This window comes from Adelges cooleyi, unplaced genomic scaffold (genome assembly GCF_023614345.1).
Source record: "Adelges cooleyi isolate 19-005CV unplaced genomic scaffold, UGA_ACOO_1.1 ACOO_flye_CR_arks_rails_tigmint_CR_PRNA_41, whole genome shotgun sequence".
NCBI classification, from domain to species: domain Eukaryota; kingdom Metazoa; phylum Arthropoda; class Insecta; order Hemiptera; family Adelgidae; genus Adelges; species Adelges cooleyi.
In genome coordinates this window covers 766,729-784,547 of record NW_026096090.1, presented here as the reverse complement: position 1 = coordinate 784,547, position 17,819 = coordinate 766,729, and the positions used below count along the sequence as shown (strand labels likewise).

Here is a 17,819-nt window from a genome sequence, read left to right as displayed (position 1 = left end):
TATTTTACTCTATATAAGAAAAAAAAAAAAATACTGAATCGGACAATCCAATAATACGATTCATACCTTATAAAAAAAGAAATGTATTAGTTAGAGAAGTAGAATGTTACTTTTGGCATCAGTAAAACTATCCGGAGAAACCTTAATAAAAGTTTAAACGGCCTACATGCGATGCATACATCGTTGCACATAGATAATACAGTATAATATACATGAGATATGGGACGGCGGGAGTACAGATGATTATTTGCTGTATGTAAGTGTACTCGATCATCAATAACGCGATGAGTGCACCGGCGGCGGCGGCGACGGCGACGACCGACGCCCACGATCGAGGAATCAGTAATTCAGTCATACGCGGGCGGCGAACGTTAAAGAGTTTTTCTTGTTTTCCGGCCCCGAACGCGTGCGAGGCGTGCGAGGGCGGAGGGTGGCAGAGGAAACAAGGGCGGTTTGCGGGGGCGACGATGTCCCCTACAGCGCGCCCGGCCCTATGTGCCGCCGCCACGCCGGGTGTTCGAGGGACTGCGCGGATCGATAGCCCAGGCAGCGTTCGCGTACGGGACGCACACACACGCGCGCGCCGAGAGCTTTACGCCGCCACAGTGCCTCGACTCGCGACCGCTGCCGCCGCTGTAACCGCTGGTCAACGCGTATACTTGCACATCCGTTCGGAATTTGACGTGTCGTTCGCGTACGCCTTACACGCACGCCAAACGTAAACCGTATCGTCGTTCCACAGCGTGTTCCGGAAGAAGAAATGTGAGTATCGTTTGTTTGTTCATTATTATAACGCCCAAACATGGCCGATAAGTGGCTATGGTGTAGCGCGCGGGCCCCTCTTCTACTATATGGCGTTATCGCCATCGAGTACTCATTATCGTCGTGTGACGAATGTTGAAGACAGATTTTGAAAATGTTTACGCCACAAACTGCTGTCTACGGTATTTAAGTTGACGGTGTTTTTTTGCCCACGAAAATGACAAAATCAACCGCCTCCGTTACCGCGTTTACCCAATCGATTTGTCAGCCAAAGGCGGCGTATTTATAGGTCATGCCCGTTCCCGACACACACGCCGACAAGTAATATTGTATTATTGCGACCATAATATTTTTATTGCACAAGCACTGCAGTCACCTTTGGCGGTGCACTTAATTGCCGTACGTATGTTGTCCGTCCAAAAATGTATACATATACATAGTACAACGTACCTACGACCTCGATAACACGGTACGCAAAAAATATACGAATAGGCGCAAACATGACCCGAATTAATAGCTGGTATATATATATATATATATATATACATAATAATATTAGCCCACGCGGCAGCGATAGCACCTGCGATTGAGTAAACAACCATGAGGGTCTAAAAAGCTTTAAAACAACCAAGTCCAACGATACCGTTTGATGCCTGTAATGGTTTTCATATTATTCGAATTCGAGCAGTGGTAGAGACTGTCGCATCGACGCTACAGCTGAGTCGGTGTTACACGCACTTAAATCTTAACGATAAATGGGAGTGGGCAAAATAACCAAATTGTTGTACTCATAATTTTTGTAATTATTATAATAGAAAAACCCTACCACGAGTTCGAAGACATCATTCACGTGGAACTTTATTTTGTATTTTGGTCCTGGCACCAATCGGCTAGAAAAAAAATAATCATTCCCGTTGTTTGAACTCTACTTGACCGTTTTGCAGGGCCGATGTTACCGGGAGTGGACTGGCTGCAGGAGATGACACGGTCGTTGGCGGCCCAAAAACACCACAGCAGATCGCCGCATCAAAGCGACTGCAACAAACGCAAGCACAAGTGGACGAGGTATGTTTTTGAAAATGTTTAAACCTCAAAAAAGGATTTTACTTATTTTATGTTTTTCGTTAATTCGCTTGCGTTAGGTGGTGGATATCATGAAGACTAACGTGATGAAAGTTTTGGACAGGGATCAAAAGCTGTCCGAACTCGACGACAGAGCAGGTTACTATTTACAAAATAAACGAAATATTTTAGCATCATAATATTACAATTAATTTGATCTTTATTATTATTACTTTTTTTTTTTGTACCGCGTAGATGCTCTACAACAGGGAGCGTCGCAGTTCGAACAGCAGGCAGGGAAACTAAAGAGGAAATTTTGGCTACAGAATTTAAAGGTGAGTACAATTGCTTGCGATCCAAGATGCTTAGGTAACCCCCGTTAACACCCTACGACCATTTCAACTCTTTTGAATTTTTGTTGTTCAACAAAGATAAGAGGCTAAGTCAAAACACGCGTCTCGATATTTCACACGAAATCGTGACAATGTATGCATACAATTTTTTTTCTTCTGGTAAACATGAAAAACCAAAATCACTTTTTTCATTATTCATAAACAAAAATCTAAAACTGAAAATCGCTATTCCCCGCCCAAACCTATCGAGTGTGAAAGGGTTGCGTACCTATCTAATATGCAATGTAAAATTTAGTATTTATTTAATAGCCGAGTGATTAACGTGTAAAACGAATAACCAAAAAGTTAAAAACTAGTAAGTTGCCTATACGGTTCGCCGTGTAAGTCCTTATAACATAGTCTCTGTAGAGTAAAAACAATGACCGCTGTACCCATGGCCGTTTAAACTTTAAACTCGATAGATAGGTCAGCAGTAGGGAACTATTAGTAGTTTACTGTTTACTGTTGAATTCGATAAAAAAAAAACACACATTTAATTAATGACATAAACAAAATATGTTTCAGATGATGATCATAATCGGTGTTATTGGACTTGTTATATTAGCCATTATTGTTGGTAAGTTCCAATAAGTTTTGATGACTAAGAATGAATGACGCTGCCGGAGAATTATACAAACTTATACATACCTACTCACTAAAAAAAAAAAAAAAACAACAATTAACGCATTATACAATAGAATATAAAACAAAATATTACTCGAGTTCAACTGTTATATCGCTCGGTTAGAAAAACACACAATATTAACAGAACCATTGTTTTTAAAAGCTTATTTTTTTTATTCAAAACTCAACTTCGTTTTTATCCTTAATAATATACTATTTAGTTAATTATGTATTTTCTATTATGTTATTTTTGTTGTTTAGTACATTTTTAAATACCTACTAGAACGTATAAAATATAAATTGATTAATGTGTTCAGCTTACGAATATCATTGTTTAGCTGAATTTAGAACGTGTGCGTTGTATTATAATATAAGATCTAATATCAATTTTTCCTGATTATTATTAGACTATAAATATAAATATTATTATTATTATGTTTAATGATACAGTATTATATGTATATGTGGTAGGATGACAGAAGTTGATGTGTCACTTTTTGTCGATTTTGGTGTAATTAAACAAATATGTTTTATAATAAGCATTGACCACCTGAAATGGAAAAATATGGTACACTTGGGTGCATTCATTATCAAGCTACAGTTGCTATAATTAATATTTAAAAACTCATTTTGCCGATATGTCAAAATAAATAGTTTGATTTGATGTCTAAAAATGATAAGTCTTTCTCTCCCTCCTTTTTAACATATCAATTTTTGTTTTTAATTTTTCAGTTTTAAATTATTGACAATATCAAAGGTAATTAATTTATAACATTTATAGAAATAACAAAACAATTTCGAAATTGTAGTATCAATAAAAAATAAAACTTCCCGAAATTTGGAAAAGTAACATATCAACTTGTATCGTCCTACTACGTATATAATCGATTTCTAGAGTTATTGTTTAGGTGAAAAGAAAATTAAATAAAAATTAATTGATTGTAAGACTTTAACGATTTTTCTTTTATTCATAATCAAAATATAACTTATGCCTTTTAGATACTGCCTTGTATGTTATGTGTACTATTAATACGTGGATAAGACTTACATTAAAATAAGTAATAACATAAAAGATGTTAAATCAAAACCGAAAATGGCCGAGAGCTTTGTGTTGTGCCTACCTTTTTTCACTAACACATACAGTACATCCACGAGAAAATTCAAACCTTAACATTTTACACATGACTTTCCACAACTAACCTAAAAAGTACTTTTATCTTAATTATTTAAACATTAGCCCTAGCCAAGTTAATGGTAAGCAACGCAGAAAACATTTATTACAAATTGAAAACATTAACAAACACACAATAAATACAAACGCAGCTGGATGAAATCGCTTTGTGTTGTGTGTGTCTTACATTTTTTCGTGTGTATGCGCATTGTGTGTTGTTTGTACTGTTTTGTTCATTTTCAACAACATGTTGCGAGCGAAACAATCTGTATATTATTAACTGCAATCTCGTTGGCTCTTAAATGTTTGAACGTATTCTTGTTGTGTGCCGATAATACTTGAAAATCGTTTTCTTCGGTTCATATCTAGGTAAATGTTTACTCTTAATAATTTATTATATTTCATACACATTTGATTTCGTCGACATTGTGCACTTGTTGTAATGCACGTAATACACGTATCACTATTGGTTGTTTATCGATTATTAAATATAGAAAAAATGCATAATGTCGCGCTAGACCTCGTACGGCCGCAGTAGTTGAGTACATCCTGAATAATTAGTTAAGTAGTAATATATTGTTAAACAATTTGTCATTGTCCGATTTTTTTTTTCTTCTTGATTCGTAACTTTAAACGAGTTACTCTAAAAATAGTTATAATTGCATAAAAAACAAATTGACAGCTGAATACATACATTTTTTTTAACGCTTGGATAAAACCGTCAGAAAAAAATTTGCCAATTGCATGCATACTTAGATTATCTGATAATTAAAATTTAAAACATTAATAATATGGTCCCGACAAAAATGTCAGTCGACTATTATTATTTTATAATTAATTACACCAAACTAAAATAGTATATAGTTATTAGCTCAATTCGTATATTATTCGTGATTAGACTCTATTACTTTACTACTCAATATTACTTTGTCCGTTACAATGAAAATTGTGTCTTTTTAAGTAATTGATATTTTTCATACTTTTTAACATTATCCGAAATTATAGTAATTTCAATACAAACTTATTGATTTTCATTTCATACTATAGTATAGTTTTTTTTTTACTTAACCAAAGATAATCAATAAGTGAACTTAACTTATTAATTTTGATATTAATCTTTAATAAAAGTTGCTTCGTGACTGTATAGGTTATTAAGCGTTTTATTAATAAATCTTGCTTGAATACATTTAAAAAGTAAAACAACAATTACTAATATAATTACGGCTAGATTAATTTTAAATGATTTCAATAAACAATGATAAATTACATGCTATTCTTTTAAGTGTAAACGCTGAGAACTAAACAAAAGAAATGTGTTATTTATAAATATTATTAGATAGAATAACAGTTTATTTATTAATTAAGCAATAGATTAAGCTAATGCATAGTGTAATTACTTATTACAAGTTTACCGGTCAATATAGTATAAAGATGCTCTCTTTCTACAAATATATTATAACTATTTTAAAAGCGTCAAGACTTTTTTCTTATATTATTCTTAATTTTAACGGATTTCATTACTATAATTAACAAAACGTCTGTATAAAAAAAATTGTACGGTCAAAAGACTGAGAAGTTTTATTAAGACAAAAAATATTGCAATTAAAGAAAAAGAGTATTTTTTTTTTTTAATTTAACTAACTTTAATTAACTTTAGAATATATATTTGACTAGTGTAGTGATAATAATAAAAAGCTGTGTAATTATAATATTACACTGGAACAAAATATTATTATATTATTTTATCGCTATGGTAGCTACAATATGTAATAAGTATTTTATTGATATGTAAGCTTTATGACGCATATTTAACATAGATTGAATTTATTAAAAATTATTTTTAACATTTTTTAGAATTACATAGATAATTTAAATACAATTTTTTTTTTCAGCTTGGTTTTCGGACGACTAAAACTCATCAACGACCTGAAATTTATTAAAGCTACCATACACCACCATTCAACAGCCGTCAAGTATGACATTTTAATCTTTAAGATGCAAAAAAATGAAACCAAAGGTGCATTAAAATAAATACTTATATATTATACGTTGTTATGATGTATATTTATAGGGGAAAAATGCTTTTGAAAAACTGCCCTTGCCCAAACATAATAAATGTAATTAATATAAATCGTATTTAATCGTTTAATTGTTATTTTTTAATAGTTATTTACTTTCTTTGCCGGTAGAAAATCTTAACTTTGGGTAAAATAATAGGTATTTATATACAACTAAATTAAAAAAAAAATAACAACTATGTAAATAGCGTTTTAAAAACTATTTATATTTTATAAATTAATTTTACTTCCACACGATATCGAGTTCGTTTTGTTATAGAATTTACTCACAACCTTAACTTTTGGTCTAAAATAATACAAAAACATAATTCTTACACGTTTTTAATATTATATTATTAGTATTATTTATACTAATATAATTATTATTGTTTTTTAGTAAATATCGTTTGTAATTTAAATATTTAATGTATTCGCTTATCTATGAAATTTTTAACACTACACGTTTAACGCAAAAACAACAGTTAAGCCAAATTTAAAGGAAACATAATATGCGTTTGTTTTTCGAATTAAACGACGTAGGTACCAAAGGTATCGACGAGAAGATCTACTTAAAAGAAGGATACGATTTATAACAATAATAATATTAGGGACGTCGTTTTAAATAATAATTTACAATTATTGTTTATTATACGCATATTATTATAACCTACAAATATACATATATTGTGTACTTTATATCTTATATTAACTAACAAAATTAAATACGAGTATGTATACTTAATAGTTTATACAATAAAAAACATCAGCTATTATAATATATTATTCTTATTTTATAATAATCTTATGATATTATAATAGTATATACATATATACTTATGTCAGAATTGAAATTGCAACCGTAACATATATACTAATATCATTGAGTGTAACTATTGTATATTGTAATAATAATATACTCAAAAATGTCAAATAACAGTTTTGTTTAAATTTGTTATGATTGTTTTAAATGCATGTTACCAAAAGGTCATATTTAATCGAATACAAAAATAGTCCGACCTCAGTGTAATGTGGTCTTACAAAACATGTTAATTGAAAGAAAACAATACTATGCTATGAATAGCATTTATCTTTGTAAAAATAATAGATATTGATTATATAATTATTGTATGGTGTATTTGTGTGGAAACAGTTGTTATGAACATTAAATGAACTCTGTATCGATTAATTATTATTGTTTACTACAAATGTCATGTATGATAAATTATCATAATTCATTACACAGCTACAATCCAATTATTTGACCAAATCGAATTTCCGTATTTGTTTACCACATTTATTACCTACGCTATATAATCTATTCGAAAGGAATATTTTAATTTCTAACTAGAGTAATTAGGAAGACCGAAGACGTTAAAAATTATAAATTTATTGTTCGGTCAACTGTGGTGAAATTTCAAATTAGTGTACCGTTCAGTTGGTTGACCAGTGTGAAGTGTTACATTTACTAGAATAGTATCTATGCTGATTGGTTCACAGTCTGTCTCTGCTTCAAGTATAAACGTATTCAGTAAGAGTTAAACTTATGTTTCCACGAAGAAATTGTAACGTAATAAGTATCTTATAATCAAAAGGAATAATTCAAGTGCAAAATCATTAAATAAATAATGGATTCTTTCGTTCGTTTCGAACAAACCATGTGTTTTTTTAATAGTCTATTAATTATCAATTAATATACAATTAAAACAAAAAGTAGTTTATCGATTACAAATAATAGTTATCATTAAAAACTATATAATTTTCAAAATTATAAAAATATATAATACTAGGAACGATAAGCTATAAAATGTGGTATGGTCAATGATGTTGAAATGTCAATGCTCTCTGTCGTACGCATGTGATTGTTAGTCGTATGACATTATTCGATACTGTCTAAGCAAATTTTGACAGTCACTTTGGGTCGTCGTAGTTATGAAAGTGACACCTTCCATTCGTATAAAACATAATTACATAATATTATACTGTACAACATCAACAGCCGAACGGTCTGTAGTCTTTGGCGAAGTAGTCTTCAATTTCGAAAAAGTGTTTGCCCAGTGTTTCGGGAAGTGCGGCGTACACGTGCACCGCCATAGCCAGCGAAGCGACTGCGAACACCGTGAACACACCGGGCACGGAGACGGCCTCGAACACTACCGGGAACATTTTCAGCACGAAGAACATAATGATGTACGCGTAGGATATTAGGAATCCGCCGGCGGTGGCCCTGTCGGACGTCGGCAACAGCTCGCTGACCAACGTCCACGGGAACACGAGCGCGCCTAACGAACTGCTGCAGACGAACATCATGATCCCAGTCAGCGGCAAGGCCACGTGAAAGTCCCACACGGACGGTTCCGGCGGCGGCGGGCCGTCCGCACCGGCGGCGACGGGCGCGTTCAGCTTGTACGTAGCGGCCACCAGCAACGACGAACACGCCATGCCCACAGAAGAGATCATCATCAGTGGCCGCCGGCCCACGTGCAACGACAGAGCGCAAGTCAGCGCACAGACGAAGAAACGGATCATGCCAAACGTCACCAACGTGTTCATTTCGTCAACCTGCCCGTCCGGCACTATCGATTTGAACACCGGCACCGCGTAAAAAATCACCGGGTAACATCCGCTGAGCTGTTGTAACAGGAACATCACGGCCAGTATGCCGACAGGCCGAAGTACTCGTGGGGACAAACGGCGGGCCAGGGTAGACTTAAACAATAACGGAATCGCCGGGGGTACGTTCAGGCGGTCCCATTCGTCCGAATACAGCTATAAATGAATTACAAAAAACAAATATTGAGACAGCATAACAATTTGTTACCTATAATAAATGATACACGAATTATTTTGAACATTTTTTTTTTTTTTTAATTACAATATCTGGTATAATATTATATTTGATATAATAATAACACGTCAACAAATTATACAAAATAGAAACAATTTAAAGGTTGTTAGACAGGGTTGCATTTTATCCCCATTACTGTTTAACCTATAGGCAATGATGATAGAACTAAAAAAACAATTAGAATAGGAGGAAAAACAATCAATACACTTAGTTTTGCCTAAGGTGCGGTTTTCTTTACAAAAACAATATTATATACACCGTATGTCGTCGGATTTTGTTGATATCAGATCAATTCTCAAACAGCTTAACTTTTATCAATTGTTTAAAATTTACTTAATTTCTGTTTTTAATTACTTTAAAAAAATTTTGTCAAAAATTCAATTTACCAAAGTCCAAAACCTAACAAATAGTTTAAATAATGATGTGTCCACTCGATGCGTTCGAAATGATTGTGTATATTTTTCGCACGCAAACAATTTAAGCAGATAAGAAATAATCATATTAGTATCAAATCGAAACTATCGACCAACTCAAGAAACCGAGTTTTGCATATTGTAGTCATTTTAACAATTGTAAATATTAAAAAATAATCAAATTAATGTAAACTTTTTCGGTAGATAGGAAACGTATCAAAGCTGTGGACAGCTAATAGAAAACCCTGAAAAACGTAGTCCGCTCATATATGATTACAAATAATGCATACAAATCAACAGTAACGCAAATGATGTTATTGAAGTGTTCAATATTGATAGTATGTATACCCGGTGGAGTGCCTCATACATTTTGATAATTCATACGAAGGTATAGGAAAAAGTCAAAACTCAGTGGGGAGTATTTGTACTGCAGTGTGCCGTTCCTATCGGACATCAGGCGTATGTGTATTTTAGGAGTATTCTGTATTGGAACTAAAAAAGATATGAATTATTTTCTGCTTTTCATACCACCACATCACGTGGTAATAATTCTACACTCCTATCGTCGTTTTTAAACGTGCAACTATGTAATGCGAATGATAATTTTCGAGTAACAAACAAAAGGTACTAGGTAGGCAGAATTTAAAAAAAAAAAAAAGGACAAAATTGCTTTTTGTCAATAGTTTTTTTTTTTTTTTTTACTCGGACGGCATACTTTGTTATTGTTGGGGTATATCGTTTTCAACGATCCTTTGGCACGACGAACGTCTTCGCTTCGGAACTTGACGATCCAGGACGGGCTTTCCGGTAGGAAAACGGCTATGAGCAGCATGGTGACAACGGTGAAAATGAGAAAGACCACATTAATAGCTGGCCAAGGAACCGTATGGCCGATCATTACAGCGAACAATATACCAAACGCCAAAAACACGCTGTTCAGAGACAACAGCACTTGTTTGTACGAAGACATGGCTATTTCCGATACATAGACCAGGGACACCGTTGTCATTCCTGAAACAAGTTGCCGTTCTGTCAAATAAATAGATTGTTATACAAAATATGAACGATATGTTCTCACTAATATTTATGTACCTCCGCCGATTCCGGCAAAAACTCTACACGCGTAAAACAGACCAATATGGTCTGGGAATATCGTGGCTATCGAAGCGATCGACCAAGCTATTAAGAGCGGTACGCAAGTCAACAGACAAGCTTTTTTCCTCCCTATCCGGTCCATGATTACACCGATTAAAACTGCTCCGATCGGTGTACACAGCACCAACATACTCGCTGAAACCAATGACGATAATAGAAAAACAAGTTAAAAAATATACATACATTTAACGCGGAACACTTAAATAATACATATTGTGTAAATCTAAATTAGTCGTCGATTGTTTGAATCCATTGTCAATGGCCAAACGAGTACAACGTCGTGGGTTATTACTTAATTACAATCGGCTTTTGTTAAAAAAAAAAACGCACAGTATAAACCAGCGTGGTAAGAAAGTTAACAAAGTGGGGGTAACCGCTAAGGCTTAGTTATTAATCCCGTATTCATTACGGCTCAGCCAAACGGGCCATATGCGAATTTTGGGATGGTATAAGAATCCAGCACATTAAGAAGTTTACTGACTCTCAATTACAAAAAAAATGATTTATAATTTAACGTAAACCAGGCTGTTGTTATGACTTGTGTTTAAACTTTTAACTATGCTTGATTTCTAGTTTCTACATAACTGGAATTTATTTACTATTTATACATGATACAACGCGCATTGAATTAGATAATATAAAAAAAAACATTTTTTGCATTAAATCTAAAGTTTTACCGTTTATAGCAACAATTAAAATTATTTTTATTTTTGAAAATCAAGACTAGATGTATACATTTGGCAATAATTTGTAGTCGTTTATTTTTTATGATTTTTCAGGATACTTCTAATACACTCTACAACACACATAAACGATTATTACGTTAAGCTAATCTCGTTATCTCAAATGAAAATCACTACGTTTTTATCGACATTTTTTTTAAAGGTGAAGGTACACATACTACATACAGCGTGAATGCGTAGTGCGATAGGTACTTTGTTGTAATATTTATTGATTAGCGGCACTGCACAAACTTACTTAACCATGAATATTGGGAAGAATTCGAAATGTTAATGTTTCTCAATAGAATATTCGAGTAAGTCATATTGATGCCCGGCTGGACGACCAACATGAAAGCTATAACGCTCGCAAATACCTATTAAAACAACAAAACCGAGTATTTCATTACTATTTTATGATCATATATAGTACAAATAACAGCAAACAATTCGAGTAGGTATTGAGGCACTAGTTTTAACGTTGCAGTTACCTGTGGGAAGAGATCTCGCCACGTGAGTCGACCGTTCACGGTGGTTTCTTTGTTTTCTTCTTCGTGGTTTATAGCTATATGTAAGTTACCACTACATTAATACAAAAAAAAAAAATTCTAATTTATGACAAACCCATTATTTTTCGATAGTTTTTCAGACAATGTATAATTTAATTTTAATTTTTTTTTTTTTTACTTACAGATTATTTAACTGTGTTTGGTATGTTCTCCAAGTGGGCACGTCTTTTGCAATCAATGGCGTGTGGTATGTACTCTTTATTTCCACAGCCATGTCAACAAAAAAAAAAAAATACTGTTAAAAACGTAAATCGACCGAATAATATTTATTGGCCATATAATAATATAATGTGTTAAGAATGGTGTTTATCAGACTGACTAGTAGGTTTTCCCATCATAGTGTTCATCAATATTCACGGCGTTATCACTGTGTTACAATTTTGTACCTATATCTTATTTGACTGGTAGAGGTGTATTGTTGAACCATAATAATATTATAGTGTATTGTAAACGAAACAAATAAGACGCAGCACGCGGTAAAAATGCGCCTAAGGTGCCTCACAGACATTGTTTTACTTAAAGCGCTATCTGTTTTAAAGAAATCACAGATTACTTTTGTCAGCGTTATATCTACATAGTATTTTTGTACATGCACATTTATAGTAATTACTAATTATCTATAAAAGTACAAAATATTACATTTTACAGTAATAAATAATTATAATGAAAAAAAGAGGCACACGAGTAAAACTGTATAAAGTCATCTCGGCTGACTAGACGTTCTTTATCATACTGATTTTATATTAAATTTTCTTTATAATAATATATTTATCTGAAAAATCACCGATTTTTAACATTTTTAGTATATACTATTATAAAGTATATTTGTCTCTCATCAGTCAATTTTACACTCCAAACATTAAACGCTAAAACAAGGCAAATTAAATTGGTCTAGAAATAATACGACATGATCAATCATCAAAATGTATTAAAACAAAGTTGCCCCTTAATTTGCAACAATCGAATAAAAACTTTATATCCTATTAATTGTTTTGTTTGGCGTTAAGAACTTTGACTTTCTTGACTCAATATATCTTCTACAGTAGCATAGTAGTCAACTCTAGAGTCTAGTGTACTCATATTGCCGCAGTCCTGTGTTTATGTAGGTGCATACTTTTTTTACGTTTAAGTTGTACGTGAATATACCATACTAGTAGTGTTTTTCCATAAGTTTAAAAATGTATTCACTACACCAATGAAAACGTCCAGTCACATACGTAATATTGTAATTTGTATAGTTATTTATAATCGGTCAGGTTGAGGGTTGTCAGCGTGATAAAATAAAATGAAAACTGGTTTCTTCATGTACACGTATTTATACTGGTTATAAAACAATAGGTAATACAAAACAAATATTGTATTGTTTAAACTAGAGAAAAGTATTACTGTCAAAATACTTCACTCGTTTATTTTTATCAAGTCTACAGCGGAGCACATGAAAACGACGGCAACCACACAAACATTTCTGATATAGATATAACAAAATGAGAGGCACAATATATAAATATATTTTGATAACGGTAAGTCGTATACGAAAATTAAATCGTTTTGTGCTTTCCAAAGCCGCTACCGATCTTCCTGAGCTCATCGAGCAGAATATAATAATTTGCCCCGCAAGAAATACTCTTCCATTTGTTGAAAGCTTTTGCCCAGCGATTCCGGTAACAGCAAATACACGTAAGCGGCCATCGTCAGCGATACCAACCCAAAAACCGCAAACGTGTTGGCCGCGCCAAGCGATGCCAACAAGTGCGGGAACATGCGGAGCGTGGTGAACATGGACAAGTAACCGTAGGATACCAGTAATCCGCCGCCGACAGCCCTGATAGACGTAGGCAGCAGTTCGCTGATCAACGTCCAAGGGAACACGAGCACGCCAATCGAACTGCTCAGCACGAACACCATGACGCCGACTAACGGAACGGACAAGCCAGTCAACCCGATCTGATCTGAGCCGATCGGCGTCTGTTGCGAGCCAACCGTCAATGTCACCGTAGCCGACGACAGAGCCATGCCCAAACACGAAACCACCATGAGAGGTCTGCGACCGAAGTAAAACGACAACAACGACGTGGCGATGCCGCCGACGAACCTGATGACACCCAACAGCGCCAGTGTTTCCAGTTCGTTGGCCGATCCGCCCGGCACGATCGACTGGAACACTGGCAGCGCGTACGATATGGTCATGTACGCGCCGCTGCACTGTTGCAGGGTCAGCAGAACGACCAATATGATCACTGGCTTGTAAGCGGCCTGGCTGGTCCGCAGTGTTTGGAAAAACGTCTGCTTAGACTTGTCGTTTGCGTAGTTGTTTCCATTCTCGTTTAGGACGTTCCGTTCGGTATTGAACAACTATAAAAAACCAACAAACTGTCTTGGATATTTTAAATTGTAATAACACTCCAATGGATATTTAAGTTTTTACTCGAATGTTGTGAGGATAAATCTGTTTTATCGCACGTTTCCCTTCGATCTCGTACTCCGGACCTTTGAACTTGAATATCCACACCGGACTTTCCGGCATGCATATCACTATCAACGCCATGCTGGCCACGGTGAGCGATACAAATGTTATGGTGATGGCTTTCCAGTCGAGAAAGTTGATCAACAGCGTAGATAGCAATATTCCGGCCGAGAAAAACACACTGTTCAATGACAACAGAATTTGTTTGTAAGTGGGATGAGCTATTTCCGACACGTACACGATGGCTACCGTAGTCATGCCTGGAACATCGTCGTATATTGCTAAATCACATAAACTATTATCCGCCTAATAATAGTTAACTCTTTAAGTACATTGGGATTGATTTTCACCGGCTGAGAAATTTCCGAAAAAGCACCAGCCGTGTTCGGGGTATCTTAACAAACTATAGAAACCCTGCTACTGAACAAATACTCATGGCAAGGTACGAAAAGTGTCAAATTAAGTGATATAATTTTAAGTCAATACGAACCTAAAAGTCTTGGACTGTGGAATTCCCCATAAACACATATATTCTTTTACCTACATAATTAAATTTCACAAAAACGTTAGCACTTTTTGCACCCAAGCTACTAGATTTATTATTTTATTTCAACACAGAGTTTTTTCTTCGCACCTTCGCCTCTCGTTAAACGTTTTTACTGCGCTTCCAACTCACTGCACTCCGCAGGTTATTCAACGTCCTTACCAGAGCCGATGCCGGCGAATATCCTGGATATGTAAAACAACGCGATATTGTCGTTAGTCGTAGCCACGGCGAACAGCCAAGAAGCTAATAGCGGTAGACAAGTCCAGAAACAAGCATTTTTCCGGCCAATTCTGTCCATGAGCGGACCGATGAAAATTGCTCCCAAAGGCGTACATAAAGGCATAACGCTAGCTTTGAGTAAAAAAAAAAAAAAATTACAACTCTAAGTCACTTTATAGTCACTTTATTCATGCGATTAATTTTTTCAAGCAGATTAATGTGCTCGTATCTACGCTTTTAAAATATGTACACAATGTCATTGAATTCTTACTTATCCATGAAAATTGAATTCTGCTTATGTATGGAAAATGATGTAATAACACGTTTGAGTAGGCTAAATTGATTCCTGGCTGAAGGACTATAAGGAAGGCTACGAAGCTAGCCAAAACCTTAAAACGAAAACAAATATGTCATTTTTAATAAAATATATAACACGCATCACCGTAAATCCAACACTTTATTAGCATTGAATTATTTTCTACATTTTTTTTTTTGAAAATATTTACAATCTGTATTAGTATACACAATAAGTAAAATTTAAAGGCTAATTTTCATTTACAAAGCTGGACGACTTGAGCGAAGGGGGCGTCCATTGACACTACTTCAGATTTTTCATTCTACATTATAACAATTATTTCATTTATAATAAAAAATGCTGACCTGAGGGTATAGTTCAGTCCACGTCAAATGTAAATCCTCGTCTTGATTTCTGACTTCTGTGAAAAAATGTCTATCAACACTATAAAGAAAAATCCATAAAGTCTTCATTAATTGTTTTACTATTTCAATAAAGTTACTTATAAGATGGTTAAAAAAAAACTATTTAGAAATAATTTTGAATAGATTTTTTTGACGTTGATGCTTAACGCTTACAAGATGTAAAATAAAAATTTAATTTCAAAAGGGTAATCATAGTTTAATAACTTATCTTAATTCCTAATAGCTATATATGACATTTAACGTAGGTATATCTTAATAATTGGGGAATGTTTGGACTGAGCCCCACGAGCCGATATAAGACCGATTTTTAAAACCAGTCCCTAACCCTCATAAATAATTTCTGGATCCTAATTAAGTAGAACTAATAAATAATATCTGTTACGAGTATCCAAAGTTCAATTCGAATGTAATTATTAATTATAAATATCAAAAAAAAAAAATAAAGCTAATACTTTAAAAACCTTACGCTTTATCTTCCTCATTGAGGTCGTTTGGATTCTTTTTACTATTTTGAGCACCGCCGTTATTTTGAAGTCGTAGATCAGTTACATCTGAAAATGTCGATAATGTACAACCAGCTCACATTCATGATTTACAATTATTTACATGGTTAACTTTTGTGCAATTTGCAAATAACTCAATTTACATATTATAATTGTTATAATTTGTTACGAATTGATTTTTACAGCCAATATTTAGTATGTTAATTTTAGCAACTAATTACACGATACAGGTCGATTCATTAAGACGCTTATTTCTCTTAAAATATTTGTAATTTTGTAGTTCATGTTCACCCATTGCGTATCCCCCAAATGACCCCACTGAATAGTCATCATAAACTGACTGGGACTGGGACCGAGACCCTTAAAAAAGAGAGGGACATAATCAATATAATGTAATGTACATAATATGTAGATAAAAAAAAAAAAGCCGAGACGCGGTATGCTAAAGCTTTACAATATACAGCTTGGTAATTTGATGAAAGTAAGTATTTTTCTTGTAACTATTGACTTTGATTCATTCGCACATAGCAGACTGGAAATACAGGATGAGTGTGATTTCCCCCCTTTTTTGGATTTTTTTTAAATAAAAATAAATACTACAGATTTTTGAGAAAATTTTATACGTTATAGCACATCACTCGCTATAACAGATCCACGCTAGCAGATCCTCCTTTTCTAGGATGCACGGTTTATTGATTTTTTATGTGATTTTCGACATATATCGATAGTACTATACATAGAAAAATATGCCATATCATTTTTAAACTATTTCGACTATTTTTTTAAATTTATAACACGCTGTTACAGGTAAATAAATTGCATCTAAATCGTGTTACAAATTATAACTATAACCGAGTTATAGGTTATAATACATGTAACTTTTCTACGAGCAGCCCTGATGATATATAATAATTCAAATAAGCTAAATTAGATGTTATTGATCAAGTTTCTATACGTTAAAATTGAATAAAATACTCTGTTTAATTAGTTAATTTAAAAATCAATGAATTAAGTCAAGTGAAATAATGTTTTTTTCCATCTATAAACCTAAATTATTTTTTTAATTTTAACTAATTAGATATATTTATTACTAAAGAATAATTATTTTTTTAAAGTTATTATTGGTTGTTTAAAAAAATAAAATGTAAAGTATATGATTTATGACTATAATCATAACTGAAAATTACTTTAATTTTAAATGTGTTAATTTAATCGGTCTTATGAACGTTAATAATTATTAATAACAAATAATATTATTTAACAAACCATAATTCTCCATTGGGATGATGTTAAACGCGGTAACACAATTCTGCCCTTTGACACTGTCCATAATGTTGATCTACATAAATACAACTAAGTCAATATAATGTTCTATGATAATAAATAATAATTAAGTTGAAAAAAACGAAGTAGTTTAACAAAGTATTTTATAAGTGGTGTCCATTGTCGTTTAAATACGGCGATAGATTTAAAAGAAATGTTTATAAATATGTAACATATCTTATGAGCATTACGCACTGCATTGCAACTAAACATTGGTATCATACATTTGTAATTCGTAGATAATATAAGTAAGTTGTTATTATCTAAAGTTGCT

The 17,819-nt window shown here is 33.5% G+C and overlaps 3 protein-coding genes across 4 annotated transcripts; 1 reads left to right on the top strand and 2 right to left on the bottom strand.

Moving 5' to 3' along the window:
- The first annotated feature begins 572 nt into the window (after positions 1-572).
- Positions 573-7,237, top strand: LOC126841854 (neuronal synaptobrevin-like). Its single transcript, XM_050578593.1, has 6 exons — positions 573-762; positions 1,707-1,827; positions 1,905-1,983; positions 2,080-2,159; positions 2,742-2,793; positions 5,904-7,237. Coding segments are annotated over exons 1-6 (354 nt in total). The 5' UTR covers positions 573-760; the 3' UTR covers positions 5,924-7,237.
- A 230-nt stretch (positions 7,238-7,467) lies between these two features.
- Positions 7,468-12,270, bottom strand: LOC126841851 (uncharacterized). Of its 2 annotated transcripts, none has more exons than XM_050578587.1 (6): positions 11,892-12,270; positions 11,692-11,782; positions 11,460-11,577; positions 10,419-10,616; positions 10,042-10,355; positions 7,468-8,834 (listed from the first exon to the last, which is right to left on the bottom strand). In XM_050578587.1, the coding sequence occupies exons 1-6, from the start codon at positions 11,981-11,983 to the stop codon at positions 8,058-8,060; spliced, it is 1,590 nt and encodes a 529-aa protein (XP_050434544.1). In that variant the 5' UTR covers positions 11,984-12,270; the 3' UTR covers positions 7,468-8,057. The 2 variants fall into 2 exon arrangements, with proteins under 2 accessions (XP_050434544.1, XP_050434545.1); XM_050578588.1 differs by having other exon boundaries at positions 7,471-8,834; positions 10,042-10,337; positions 11,892-12,258.
- Positions 12,271-13,123: 853 nt separating this feature from the next.
- On the bottom strand, positions 13,124-17,773 carry LOC126841850 (facilitated trehalose transporter Tret1-like). The gene is made up of 8 exons (XM_050578586.1): positions 17,741-17,773; positions 17,489-17,561; positions 16,186-16,270; positions 15,660-15,738; positions 15,271-15,388; positions 14,940-15,131; positions 14,195-14,493; positions 13,124-14,121 (listed from the first exon to the last, which is right to left on the bottom strand). Exons 1-8 carry the CDS (start codon positions 17,765-17,767, stop codon positions 13,354-13,356), a joined length of 1,641 nt encoding a protein of 546 aa, XP_050434543.1. The 5' UTR covers positions 17,768-17,773; the 3' UTR covers positions 13,124-13,353.
- Positions 17,774-17,819: the final 46 nt, after the last annotated feature.